Here is a 14310-nt window from a genome sequence, read left to right as displayed (position 1 = left end):
GCGTTTGATTGCCCGTTCCGCACCGTCCGTTTAACCGAATTCCCCGCTAGGGCGTTCGGGTTGAAGCGAGAGACCCAACAGGGCTCTCGGCACTGGCAGATGGAGCAGATTGAAGTGTGGGCGGTGGGGGGCTAAGGTGGGGGGGGGGGGGGGAGCGGAGGGCTAGTTGGGGGGGGGGGGGGAGTGTGGGTGGTTTAAGTGGAGCGAAGGCTGAGTATCGCTTCATTAGGGGTCTCGGTGCTGCTATCTGATCCGCTGTAAACGCTTGTCCCGGCCCAAGGTTAACATCGGACGAGCCTGTCGCTCGCGTGCTCTGCGAATACGGCAGCAATGCAAGTTGCCACCACGAGATCGCGCACCCGGGGAATGCGACTCGCAGCCTATAGCACCTGGTATGCACGGCCTCGCTTAGCAGATTGCGTGCATTGCGAGTGACTGGGTCATGTTGTGGTTTAGATTATTGTGCCGCTTAAAATTTCCACGTGATAAGCCACTTTTGTTGAGATATTATTTGTGGCCAGGTCGCTTCTCAGAAATAAGTTAAGAGCTCAGTGGGCTTCACTTGGCCAAGATAAAAAAAATATATATATATCTTCTTGGATCTTTCGGTAAAGTCACGTAGAAGGGAAATAATAAAAACATTAAACATTTTATTTTTAGGGAAATATTTTTAGGTAATAAAATAATAAAAATAAAACATGTTTTTATTAAAAATAAAACATGTTTTTATTAAAAATATAACATGTTTTTATTAAAAATAAAACATGTTTTTATTTTTATTATTTTAAAAATAAAACGAGTTTTTACATTATGAGACCTCATTTGCCAGTAACAAGATATAGTAATAGGTTTTTACCCTTTTTATCTGGCACAAAAACTGACACCTTTATACAAGGGATCATGTTTGCAATAACCACAACACAAGAGCCCAGACTGGGCTCTAAGAAAAGCCGTCTCGGGTGTGGACCAATCAAATTCAAGGACAGTGCATATTATCAGAGTTGTCTTTTTTGTTTGCATTTTGACTACTTGTGTTGTGGTTATTGCAAACATGATCCCTTGTATAAAGGTGTCAGTTTTTGTGCCAGATAAAAGGGTAAAAACCTATTACTAAAACAAGTTTTATTTGTATTATTTTATTATTTCCCTTCTACGTGACTTTACCGAAAGAACCAAGAAGATGAATCCCTGCAGTCACGAAAGCTTTAAATAAAAAAAGATATAGTTTAGTTTTGTCTATATATTTTAAGTGATTTGTTTACCTTTTCTTTACTTTGCACTCCTAACGTGTTTGTGATCTGTTTGTTGTTGTAACGTTCTGACCTGCTCCTACTGGACATCTGTGAAAAAGAGCTTTATAGCCCATCGGATTCCTCCAGCATAAATGCATGTGTTTGTGTATGCAAAAAGGTAAATGCGCAGCCCTGCAATTGCCCAGTTATGCTGCCAGTAAACAACGCTGAGCCAACAACGTTGGACCACAACGATGGCCCAACGTTCTCACGTTCACTGCGCAGCTGGCTCTGCAGAGGTGGTAGAGTTTAAGAACCTTGCCGCAGTGCATCATCTGCGTGTGCAGGGAGGTGGAATCGAACCTGCGACCTCTGGATTACACGGTTCAGTTTGATGACCATTACACAGCGGCAGCTTCCCTCCTGTACACGTACATTTTAAAATTGAAAACTCGCTTCATCTAGAACTGCTTTTGTGTTTGTTGTCCTTCCCCCGGACCTCCGATTGGCACGGTTGGATACGTACGGTGAAAAAGAAGTTCAACATACAGACAAACAGTACACGAACAACGCAACCTACACTTCCTTATATTTCTATCCACAGCCCCCGAACAAGCGGTTGTGGAAATTCCACATTACCATGGCAGGGGCGAGGACAAACCATGGGACCACAGCAAATGAAGACGTCAATTTCCGCCGCCATAAAATGTTAGCGGGCAGGGCCCTCGCTCCATTCATTACCAAGTGGGGGGGGGGGGGGGGGGGGGGAGACGCGGTGCTGCATGAGTAGACCCAGCAAGACTGCTCCCCCATTGATCTAATGCACGTGAAATCCGCGGGCAGCCTCCCGAGCGGAACGTGGTGGCGTAATTTAAGCTGAGGTCAACATGAAGACATAGCAGGAATCTCACGCACAACACGAAGCAAGCGCGCTGTGGGAATGCCGAGACGACATACCATGATGTGATCAATCCAGCACAGAACCAAGGAACTCGGAGCGATCCCCGAATCGCGAATACGAAGGCTGCATCGTCAGAGCGTTGCGCTGCTCCGCTACTCCCGATGCAATCATCTGGCTCAACCATCCCGTACTGTAACATGAGAGTTCGCTTGCCATCGAACAAAGACGGTCACCGCATCGCGCGCTTTCGTATGCGCTTCTGCGGCCGTCTGGAACGCTCTTCACTCCGATATTATAAAGTCACAGGAACGTCCCCACGACTTGCACGGCGTGGGCAGGCCCACATCCAGCAGTGGATTGAAAAAAAAGGTCTCTTTCATTCCCAGGTCCCCACTTCTCCTCTTCCAACCAGGTTCCTCTCTCTCCCCTAGGACCCCCCTCTCTCTCCCCCAGGACCCCCCTCTCTCTCCCTCTCATCCAGTCCCCCCACCCCCTCCCACTAGGGTAGAGAAGTGCTCGGATGGTTCTCCCCTGCAGCCCTCCCCCACCTCTCTCCAAGGTCCCCCCCTCCCACTTCCCTCTCTCCCAAGTCTCCCCCACCTCTATCTCGGGTGCCCCCCCACGCCTCTCCCAGCCCCCCCCCGCCCCTCCCAGCCCCGCCCTCTCCCCCCGCCCCCTCACCAGGGTGCAGAAGCGCTCGGGCGGGTCCCCGCAGGTGATGTCGGGCGGCTCGAGGCTGACGCGCACGAAGCGGCCCAGGTCGGCGGTGGGCGGCTGGCACGCCGAGTACTCCCAGGCGGGCGCCAGCAGCTTCGAGTCCCAGCTCACGGTGCTCTTACAGACGTCGTACTGCGCCAGCGCCCGGCGGGGGCCGCACAGACACAGACCCAGCAGCAGCAGCAGCGTGGGCCAAGCCACAGCGAGCCGCACCGGGACTCGCACCCCACGTCGGGCCGTCATTTGCGGCGACCCCCTCGTGGGTAGGAGGAGGAATTCTTGGGGTCTCCGGTGGGCTCGTGCATTCATCAGTGGCGCCCGCTGGTGTCAACGCATCCTCTCGACATCACGGCCATAGCGGAGGGGGTGGGGGGGGGGGAAGTATTTTTTTTTTATCCACCGCCACCACCTCCCCCCCGCCTCTCCCGACCACCCCACCCCACCCCCGCTCCCCCTGCCCCAAATCCTCTCACCACCAAACAGCGGCTGCTGCGAGACGATGGAGGAGTCGAGGTGCAGCCCGGCGGAGGGAGCTGTCCGTCAGTGTTCAGGGTTAGTCCCGGCCGCTGGAGTCGCCGGCGCAGAGTCAAGTGGCGAGTCGCTCCGGTGTCGTGAGTTGATCGTCCTCAGTGTCCGCCAGGTCAGCCATGGACGCGTGCGACTTGTCTACGATCTGGTAGAGAGCAGACGGGACATGGTGGTGGTGATGGTGAATAACGTGATTTTCATTTTTTGTTATACAGAGCTCGTGCAATATGATGAATACAATTGAGGTGGCCAAGTGGGTGTCGTGGTGAGCACATCGGACTTGCAATCCAGACGGCGCCCGGTTAGATTCGATCTGCCGGCGCGGCAGTAGCAGCGGTAAGCACGTTTCTTACCCCCCACCCACTCCGTCTCTAGTGAGGGCTCTTCCGCCAGTAGTGTCTTGAGCGAGCAAATCGCAGCGCTGCGCCTCTACAGATATAATTTAATGATATCACGTCGCAGGATCACGAGAGGTGACGGCGGCTTGGCGAGGCCTTCATCCAGCAGCTGATTAACAATGGCTAAAGGTGACGACGCTGTAACAATGCACGCCCCCCGTTATAAATACGCCGTGCTGAAGTGTGCAGAAGCGCTCCCTCGTCTTTGTATCGTGGGGGTGGGGGGGGGCTGCATGACCATACTTCACCACGCACGTGGGTGTCCAGGACCGGTTCGGACATCGCTCATCAGTTGGGGGAGCTGGTGCTGTTAGTGAGCACGTGTCAAGGGTGGAATGGCGCACGCAATTGAATTGGGGTGCTCGTTCAAGGTTGAATTGACCTGGAGGAGACACGGGACCGCATTTTTAAATATCACTCGCCACTGATGTTAGCCGTGGTGAGCGCGTGATGCGTAATGCGTTAACCACAGCACCACCGCTCCCCGATACTTAAATACTTACATACACTTATTCTGATTGAACGAGCACACTACTCCACTCAGCTACCCCCAATACAACCACTGTAGTCTGGTGGAACGGGTAGACACTCCACTCAGCTACCCCCAATACAACCACGTGTACTCTGGTGGAGCTAGCGGACTATTCCACTCAGCTACCCCCAATACAACCACGTGTACTCTGGTGGACGAGCGGACTAGTCCACTCAGCTACCCCCAATACAACCACGTGTACTCTGGTGGACGAGCGGACTACACTCAGCTACCCCCAATACAACCACGTGTACTCTGGTGGAACGAGTGGACACTCCACTCAGCTACCCCCAATACAACCACGTGTAGTCTGGTGGGACGGGTGGGCTACTCCACTCAGCTACCACCAATACAACCACTGTAGTCTGGTGGAACGAGTGGACTACTCCACTCAGCTACCCCCAATACAACCACGTCTACTCTGGTGGACGAGCGGACTACACTCAGCTACCCCCAATACAACCACGTGTACTCTGGTGGAACAAGTGGACTACTCCACTCAGCTACCCCCAATACAACCACTGTAGTCTGGTGGAACGAGTGGACTACTCCACTCAGCTATCCCCAATACAACCACGTGTACTCTGGTGGAACAAGTGGACTACTCCACTCAGCTACCCCCAATACAACCACTGTAGTCTGGTGGAACAAGTGGACTACTCCACTCAGCTACCACCAATACAACCACGTGTAGTCTGGTGGGACGGGTGGGCTACTCCACTCAGCTACCCCCAATACAACCACGTCTACTCTGGTGGAACGAGTGGACTACTCCACTCAGCTACCCCCAATACAACCACGTCTACTCTGGTGGAACGAGTGGACTGCTCCACTCAGCTACCACCCTTATAGAGTGCCCCACAGCATCAATCCCACAACTGTTGTTGCTGGGTTTTTTTTAAACACCACACGATGAATTGTGCGTGCTCTCTTCACCGCTATCGATACACTGTTGTAGTAGATGATGAGGTTGTTATGACGATGAAGATGATGAGGTGGTCACAATGATGCTGTCATGATGATGATGTTCGTGTTGATGATGATGATGATGCCAGCCACCAAATGTTGCAGCATTCCAGAAAATTCCGCGTGAGAAATGAATCCCGAGGGTTGGCAACACCTCGACACCACGAATCGAGTCATCTCGCGAAGTCCTTTAGTATTCACGGTTAAAACTCCACCCCCCCCACCCCCTCTACCAATTGAGTTTCGTGTCTGCATTCAAATGTGGCCCCCACACGGCCGGCGCGTAATGAATTCGGTTTAATTAGAATGCTCCTTGCGTGAATAAGAGGCACGCAGTTCAGCAACTCGTTCAAACGTCTTCTCACCTCCAACATTAACCCAGGCGACTCGGTCGGTCGTTCTTTCTCTCTGTCTGTCGGTCTGTGGTTCTGTCTGTCGGTCTGTCTGTCGGTCTGTGGTTCTGTCTGTCGGCCTGTGGTTCTGTCTGTCGGTCTGTGGGTCTGTCTGTCGGTCTGTGGGTCTGTCTGTGGGTCTGTCTGTCGGTGTGTGGGTCTGTCTGTCGGTCTGTGGGTCTGTCTGTCGGCCTGTGGTTCTGTCTGTCGGCCTGTGGTTCTGTCTGTCGGCCTGTGGGTCTCTCTGTCGGTCTGTGGGTCTGTCTGTCGGTCTGTGGGTCTGTATGTTGCTCTGTCGGTCTATCTGTCGGCCTGTGGGTCTGTCTGTCGGCCTGTGGGTCTGTCTGTCGGTCTGTGGGTCTGTCTGTCGGCCTGTGGGTCTGTCTGTCGGTCTGTGGGTCTGTCTGTGGGTCTGTCTGTCGGTCTGTGGGTCTGTCTGTCGGTCTGTGGGTCTGTCTGTCGGTCTGTGGGTCTGTTTGTCGGTCTGTGGGTCTGTCTGTCGGCCTGTGGTTCTGTCTGTCGGCCTGTGGGTCTGTCTCTTGGTCTGGTGGTCTGTCTGTCGGTCTGTGGTTCTGTCTGTCGGTCTCTGGGTCTGTCTCTCGGTCTATGGTTCTGTCTGTCGGCCTGTGGGTCTGTCTGTCGGTCTGTGGGTCTGTCTGTCGGTCTGTGGGTCTGTCTGTCGGTCTGTGGGTCTGTCGGTCTGTGGGTCTATCTGTCGGCCTGTGGGTCTGTCTATCAGCCTGTGGGTCTGTCTGTCGGCCTGTGGGTCTGTCTGTCGGCCTGTGGGTCTGTCTGTCTGTCGGACTGTCGCCTGTCCCGGGTGGCACCGTGTTGGATCCACGAACGAGCGTTCACTCCCCGTCGCGCTCTTCACGCATTCACGCGACAGATGATTGTGCCGATTCCGCACTTGGATGCTGTGCGAGTCTTTAACGTCCCGCGACAGCACCACCATTCGTTCACGCGAACCTCGTGGTTCCGAGATCTTGTAATGTAAAGCGAAAGGGAACCCACAAAGGCTGAAACGAGTGGTGTGCGCGCGCGGTGTTGTGGAGTGTGGGTGAATCATGGAGCGCCAGAGCGCAGTGCTGCAAACCCACCCAACAACCGGGTTCGATTCACGCTCACGGCGAACCATCCATCAGTTACGAACATGTCAACCGATCATGGTTCCTCCGGCTAAGTGAGTCGACGACCTGCTGCCGCGTGTGCGCGTCATATCTGGCAACACCAAACTCCTGGATGAATGCGCCCCGAACGGCCCTTCCCTCAACAGCCTGCGTGACTAGGCGGGGGATCTTTGTCTTTATCTTGCGATTATTACCTTCTTTTTCTTAGTGTTGAACAAAGTGCGGGCGGCTCGCAGGGCGCGCGCGTTGTGTTGGAGCACCACGGACACGCAGATCGCTGCGGTGTTTGCTCAGCAAGGCGGGGGGCGCTACTTCGATGGTCGCAGCGTGCGCGGACTGCACGGCTGACGAGCTTGACGCGCGAGTTATCGTCCGGCTGAGCAGGCGGCGAAGCGCAAAACAGGACAGTCGACACCACACGGGCAGGCAGCCGTTGCGGCCCCCTGGGTTGGAGAGCCGCAGCGACGGACGTGGAATCGTCGACAGGACGGTCATGCCCCCGACGGCCTAAAAAGGCCAAGTGACCGGACTGAGTAGGAGAGAGAGAGAGAGGCTCGCGTAGGGCTCAACAGTGCAGAGCCGTCCTCGGCACCGCGATGAGTGTGCGAGATTCAGCTCGGCACCTCTCCTGTGGTCGACCTTCCTCGTGCGCTTCTTCTTCTTCTTCTACCTACGAATGTCAGAGGGACGAGTTGTCGCCCGGGCTAGCGGGAAAGGAGCGAAGTTCGAGAGGAGGATTCGAGGACGCGAGCAGCGGGGACTTCGAGCGGAGGCCGATGCACAAATCGCGCAGCGCCTCTCACTCGGCACACTCGTCCTGAAGTCACGAGCGAGCGATGTTCGAAGCTCGACTTTTCCCGTGCGTCGTCTCTCTCACGATCGCTCTGCTTGATAGACGACGACGATGATAATGATGATGCTGATGATGATGCTGATGATGATGCTGATTATGATGCTGATTATGATGCTGCTCCAGGCTGTGCACGGTGTTTGTTAAACCACAAGCGAGTGACGATCGAGACTTTCTGCGTGCTCTCCGTCTCGCTATCGCTACGCTGTTGCGTTGCCTTTGTAGTAGTGGATGATGGATGATGATTATGATGATGATGCGCGTGTCGGTTACTCACGGTGTCGTGACGGATCGTAAGCGATGGTGGTGGAGCGGCCGCGCGCGTTCCCTGGAGCGCCATCGCCGGCCGTCCCTACCTCTCGGCCCCTATCTCTAGCCCTCCCGTACACCCCTCGTGGGATAACCTCCCCTGCCCTCCCCCGCCGCTCAGGATAATCCCTCGACTCCGCTAATACAAATCCGAGCGCTCGCCGCTCGCTCCTCCTCTGTGATTACTCCCCGCGCGAGGGAGCCGTAGCGGAGGGGGCGACAGGCGAGGAGGAGAATAATGCAGTGTGCGTTGTGGTGCGAGTGTGAATTACGCGGGGTGATAGGGGGGAGTCGTCGGTGTTTGTACGTTATGTGTACGGATATTACAAATGTGTGCGTGGTGTGTGTTTGCTGTGTGTGTGCGCGCGCGTGCCTAGTGCAGTGTGTAAGCTTCGCTACTAGGGAGACAAAGGCGGCCGGGCGTGGTTCTGGCCACACCACCCCCTCGTGTGCCGCGCCGGCCTTCATAGGTGCTCATTAACAGCACTTGCCCCAACAGTCTGTTAAGGCTACACGGGGGGGGGGGGGGGGCTTTGTCTTTGTGTTCGTTGGGGAGCGGTAGTGTAGTGGCTAGCGCGCTGCGCTACGAACCAATGACGGTGGCGAATATGTGCACCGGTCGACTCAACCGGTCGACTTAACCTTAAATTAGTACCCGGTGCAGTGTGTAAACATTACCGCTGGGGAGACAAAGGCGGCCGGGCGTGACGCTAGCCACTCACCCTATCGCGTGCCTGTATCGCCCTTAATCGGTGCTACTCGCGAAGAGCACTTGCCCCAAAAGTGTGTTGAGGCTATGCAGGGGATCTTTGCCTTTATTTCATACGTAAGTGTAAGAGAGTATATGTGTGTGTGTGTGGTTACATCCCCACCTTATCCCCTCTATCCCCGCTGTGGGTCTCTCTCTGAGCGCAGGTGAGCTGAGCAGAAATCTTCATCCACACAGACGGTACTCCCTAGGGCGCGCGCGCGCGTGCGTGTATGTTAAAGTGAGTATGAGGATGCGTATGTGTCTCTGTGGATGTGTGTGTGTTAACGTGGCCTCAACGTGTACCTAGCCTGGCACAGGCGCCGTGATGACGTCACCGCGAATGGAGTTTTGTTATGTGCGTGTAAAGATAAGCATTAGAGAGACAAAGGCGGCCGAGCGCGATGCTGGCCACCCACCCCATCGTGTGCCGTGCTGGCTTTCATAGGTGCGCGCGAACAGCACTTGCCCCTGCAGTATGTTAAAGACCATATCAGGGATCTTCGTATTTGTGTGTACGCGCGTGTGCGTGTGTGCGAAGCGGTAGTGTAGTGTATATCGCAGTGCGCTATGAACCCGGCTTACCCGAGTTCGATTCCCGCTCATGACCAACACCAGTGACGATTATCTTGAGTCTCCCCTAGGTTGACTCAGCCTCCAATGGGTACCCGGTGCGATGCGTAAACAACGCTACTTGGGAATCAACGGCGGTGGGGTGTGGCGCTGGCCACCCACCCCAGCGTGTGCCGTGTCGGCCTTCGTCAGTGCTCTCGCAAGCACTTGCCCCAACAGCCTGTGTAAGGCTATACGGGGGATCTTTGTCTTAGTGCGGGCGTGTGTGTGTCTGTGTGTGTGTATCACTAGCTTATTAAGTAGATATTTTTCATGTGGTTTAGTGGTAATTTATTCCTGTCCGTCTGCTGCAGCAGAGGTGTAGGGAATTCCAACAAGACCTACATCTCTGCTTCATTGACCTGGTCAAGGCCTATGATACCATCAGTAGGCCTGGGCTCTGGGTTGTTCTTCGTGCTTTCGGAGTCCCTTTCCCTCTGCTCACGCTCATTAAGGACCTTCATGATGGTGAGCAGGCCCGGGTAAAACTACGTAGCCAGGAGTCAGAGCCATTACCTGTACACCTTGGAGTGCGACAGGGATGTGTTTTGGCTCCAACATTATTTTACATCTATTTCGACCACGTAGTTCGTGAAGCCTTCAGTAGCTGTACCGGAGGAATTTCCATCTGGTACAGATACAATAGGAGGCTGATCGATGCCTGGGTGCGGTCAAGGGATTGCTCCCTATTGGTCAACCACGTTATGTATGTTTAACACGTAGGCTTTCGCGACCAATATTATTCATAATAAAGGTTTTTGGGTTAGATCGCGTTATTTATAAATGTGTCGTAACCCTCCACCACCCGACACGGCCAATCAGCAAAAAGTGTCACGTTGACAAAAGACAAATAGTTCACTACTTTAGCCCCCGGTGTGTTGATGAGTGAATCCACAACATTTACAGTTTGAGTACGACGTTTAAATGATGACGTCACCCTGCTGCTCTATTTAAGACCGGGAGCAAGTGAGGGCTTGACCATTCTGGCGAATTGCCCGATGATGCTGGATGTAATTACCAGCGAAACGTCGTACTCAAACTGTAAATGTTGTGTATTCACTCTTCAACACACCGGTGGGCTAAAGTAGTGAACTATTTGTCTTTGTCAACGTGACACTTTTTGCTGATTGGCCGTATCGGGTGGTGGACGGTTACGACACATTTATAAATAACGCGATCTAACTCAAAACACCTTTATTATGAACACGTTAAGTATGCTGACGACCTGGTAATTGCAGCTCACTCAGAGGAGGAGTTGGAGGCGCTGCTGCTTAAACTATGATACCATCAGTAGGCCTGGGCTGTGGGTTGTTCTTCGTGCTTTTGGAGTCTCTGACCCCATGCTCACGATCATTAAGGACCTTCATGATGGTGAGCGGGCCCGGGTAAAACTACGTGGCCAGGAGTCAGAGCCATTCCCTCTACACCTTGGGGTGCGACAGGGATGTCCTCTGGCTCCCACATTATTTAACATCTATTTTGACCACATAGTTCGTGAAGCCTTCAATAGCTGTACCGGGGGAATCTCCATATGGTACAGATATAATGGGAGGCTAATCGATGCCCGGGTGCGGTCAAGGGATGGCTCCCTATTGCTCAACCACGTTATGTATGCTGATGATTTGGTAATAGCTGCTCAGTCAGAGGAGGAGTTGGAGACGCTGCTGCTGAGACTGGAGCGTGCCACTAAGAGGTGGGGCCTTACCATCAGCCCCACCAAAACGAAGCACCTGCCTGCGTATGTTGTACCATCGGGTACTCCAACCCAACAACTCCCAATCGGTGATGGGGCAGTTGTGGAGAGAGTGGAGAGTTTCCCATACCTGGGCAGTGTGCTCATGACCGGCTCCGGTTTAACAGCAGAGGTCTCACTCCGAATCAGTCGAGCGGCAATATCTTTTCATCGGTTGCATAACGCTGTGTGGAAGCTACCTGGTCTGTCGCTCCGCACGAAGCTTCGGGTCTTCTCAGCCACAGTCATTCCCTCCCTTCTCTACGCTTGCGAAACGTGGACCCCCCCTAATGGAACATCTTCGCCGGTTAGAAACATTTAGGCTGGCCTGCCTACGATCAATCCTGGGTTTAACTAGGCTGAATTGTGTGAGGAGCTCACAAATCCTCGAAAGATCTGGACAAAGTCTCATCGGTGAGCACTTCCGGCAGGCTAAGCTGTGTTGGTTGGGCCATGTCGCCCGCATGCCCAATCACCGCATGCCCAAACAGCTTTTGTTCGGCCGGATCCAAGGCGCTAAAAGGGTGCGGCACGGGCTAGAGAAGAGGAGTGACGTGGTCCAGGAGGATGTGGAGCTGAGTGGACTTGCCGATGACTGGTACCAGCGGTGTCAAGATCGGCCTTTGTGGAGGAGGCTCGTGAAGGACGCTACTGGGCAGTTGGAGGCAGTCGCCCTCCAACAACAACAGAGGGCGGAGGAGCGACGCTCACAACAACGAGCGGAGCGCCGGGTGGCTAAAGCACAGCAAGGTGGCACAGTAGGGGGCACAGTTGGTGCATCAGCCAGTCATCTCGGTCATCTCAGCCAGTCAACCCGTGGCACCTGGGTCTGCCCCGTGACCTCCTGCCAGCGGGCGTTCGACACTTCACGTGGCCTCAAGGTGCACATGGCCTGACACAAGCGTCGTGGTGACGTCACCGCCACTTAGTGGCGAATGGCGGTTGTTGTATGTATCACTGTGTGCGTGTGTGCGTGGGGAGCGGTAGTGTGGTGGTTAGCGCGCTGCGCTATGAACCTGGCGACCCGGGTTCGATTCACGCTCACGGCCAACACCAGTGATAATTATCTGAACCGGTCCCGGGCCTCCCCTAGATCGAAAATGAGTACCTGGTGCGATGTGTAAACATCGTCACTTGGGAGACAAAGGCGGCCGAGGGTGGTGTTGACCACCCACCCCCTCGTGTGCCGTGCCGGCCTTCATCGGTGCTCGCTAACAGCACTTGCCCCTACAGTCTGATAAGGCTAAATGGGGGATCTTTGTCTGAGTGCACCTTATACCCACCAAGGCTAATTAATTAGCGTAACACCACTCAACCATCTCCTGCCGGGTCTCACTCAGCAATACGACCGACGCCTTTGGCAGGCGGTTTGCACGTTGCCTCATTACTGCTGAGCAACGAGGTTCAACAGACAGCACACGGCAGACGTGGAGCAAGATGTTACCTCGGTGGCGATTGTTGTAATAACTGTCGCGAAAACAAAAACGTGAGCTCCACGTTACTCGTCTCGTTTCTATTGTTTATTGTTTTGTCCGTCTCGTTTCTATTGTTTGGAGGTTTGTCCGTCTCGTTTCTATTGTTTCTTGAGTCGTCCGTCTCGTTTCTATTGTTTCTTGAGTCGTCCGTCTCGTTTCTATTGTTTCTTACTTTGTCCGTCTCGTTTCTATTGTTTGGAGGTTTGTCCGTCTCGTTTCTATTGTTTCTTACTTTGTCCGTCTCGTTTCTATTGTTTCTTGAGTCGTCCGTCTCGTTTCTATTGTTTGGAGGTTTGTCCGTCTCGTTTCTATTGTTTCTTACTTTGTCCGTCTCGTTTCTATTGTTTCTTGTTTTGTCCGTCTCGTTTCTATTGTTTCTTGAGTCGTCCGTCTCGTTTCTATTGTTCCTTACTTTGTCTGTCTCGTTTCTATTGTTTTTTGTTTTGTCCGTCTCGTTTCTATTGTTTCTAGGTTTGTCCGTCTCGTTTCTATTGTTTCTTGTTTTGTCCGTCTCGTTTCTATTGTTTCTTGAGTCGTCCGTCTCGTTTCTATTGTTTCTTGTTTTGTCCGTCTCGTTTCTATTGTTTCTAGGTTTGTCCGTCTCGTTTCTATTGTTTCTTGTTTTGTCCGTCTCGTTTCTATTGTTTCTTACTTTGTCCGTCTCGTTTCTATTGTTTCTTGTTTTGTCCGTCTCGTTTCTATTGTTTCTTACTTTGTCCGTCTCGTTTCTATTGTTTCTTGTTTTGTCCGTCTCGTTTCTATTGTTTCTTGAGTCGTCCGTCTCGTTTCTATTGTTTCTTACTTTGTCCGTCTCGTTTCTATTGTTTGGAGGTTTGTCCGTCTCGTTTCTATTGTTTCTTACTTTGTCCGTCTCGTTTCTATTGTTTCTTACTTTGTCCGTCTCGTTTCTATTGTTTCTTGTTTTGTCCGTCTCGTTTCTATTGTTTCTTACTTTGTCCGTCTCGTTTCTATTGTTTCTTGAGTCGTCCGTCTCGTTTCTATTGTTTCTTACTTTGTCCGTCTCGTTTCTATTGTTTGGAGGTTTGTCCGTCTCGTTTCTATTGTTTCTTACTTTGTCCGTCTCGTTTCTATTGTTTCTTGAGTCGTCCGTCTCGTTTCTATTGTTTCTTACTTTGTCCATCTCGTTTCTATTGTTTCTTGTTTTGTCCGTCTCGTTTCTATTGTTTGGAGGTTTGTCCGTCTCGTTTCTATTGTTTCTTACTTTGTCCGTCTCGTTTCTATTGTTTCTTGTTTTGTCCGTCTCGTTTCTATTGTTTCTTGAGTCGTCCGTCTCGTTTCTATTGTTCCTTACTTTGTCTGTCTCGTTTCTATTGTTTTTTGTTTTGTCCGTCTCGTTTCTATTGTTTCTTACTTTGTCCGTCTCGTTTCTATTGTTTCTTGAGTCGTCCGTCTCGTTTCTATTGTTTCTTGTTTTGTCCGTCTCGTTTCTATTGTTTCTAGGTTTGTCCGTCTCGTTTCTATTGTTTCTTGTTTTGTCCGTCTCGTTTCTATTGTTTCTTGTTTTGTCCGTCTCGTTTCTATTGTTTCTAGGTTTGTCCGTCTCGTTTCTATTGTTTCTTGTTTTGTCCGTCTCGTTTCTATTGTTTCTTGTTTTGTCCGTCTCGTTTCTATTGTTTCTTGAGTCGTCCGTCTCGTTTCTATTGTTTCTTGTTTTGTCCGTCTCGGTTCTATTGTTTGGAGGTTTGTCCGTCTCGTTTCTATTGTTTCTTACTTTGTCCGTCTCGTTTCTATTGTTTCTTGAGTCGTCCGTCTCGTTTCTATTGTTTC

General features: G+C 52.3%; 1 protein-coding gene across 2 annotated transcripts in view; it reads right to left on the bottom strand.

The window, feature by feature from the left end:
- The window catches only part of LOC116944858 (netrin-G1-like), a 116311-nt gene that overhangs the window by 34697 nt on the left and 67304 nt on the right, over positions 1-14310 (bottom strand). The window contains exons 1-3 of one of the 2 annotated variants that reach the window (XM_032958684.2): positions 7924-8343; positions 3324-3523; positions 2815-3187 (exon numbers count right to left, since the gene is read on the bottom strand). In XM_032958684.2, the coding sequence (XP_032814575.2) occupies positions 2815-3159 (345 nt within the window). In that variant the 5' untranslated portion in view covers positions 3160-3187; positions 3324-3523; positions 7924-8343. Of the gene's footprint in view, positions 1-2814; positions 3188-3323; positions 3524-7923; positions 8344-14310 lie in introns of those variants that run through there. The other variant, XM_032958683.2, reaches the window with a different exon arrangement.

The sequence above is a fragment of the Petromyzon marinus genome, chromosome 22 (genome assembly GCF_048934315.1).
Source record: "Petromyzon marinus isolate PM22_M1 ecotype Great Lakes invasive population chromosome 22, UKy_Petmar_22M1.pri1.0, whole genome shotgun sequence".
Classification (NCBI taxonomy): Eukaryota; Metazoa; Chordata; class Hyperoartia; order Petromyzontiformes; family Petromyzontidae; genus Petromyzon; species Petromyzon marinus.
Note: the sequence above shows the minus strand (reverse complement) of the source record. Positions and strands in the feature narration are given on the sequence as shown.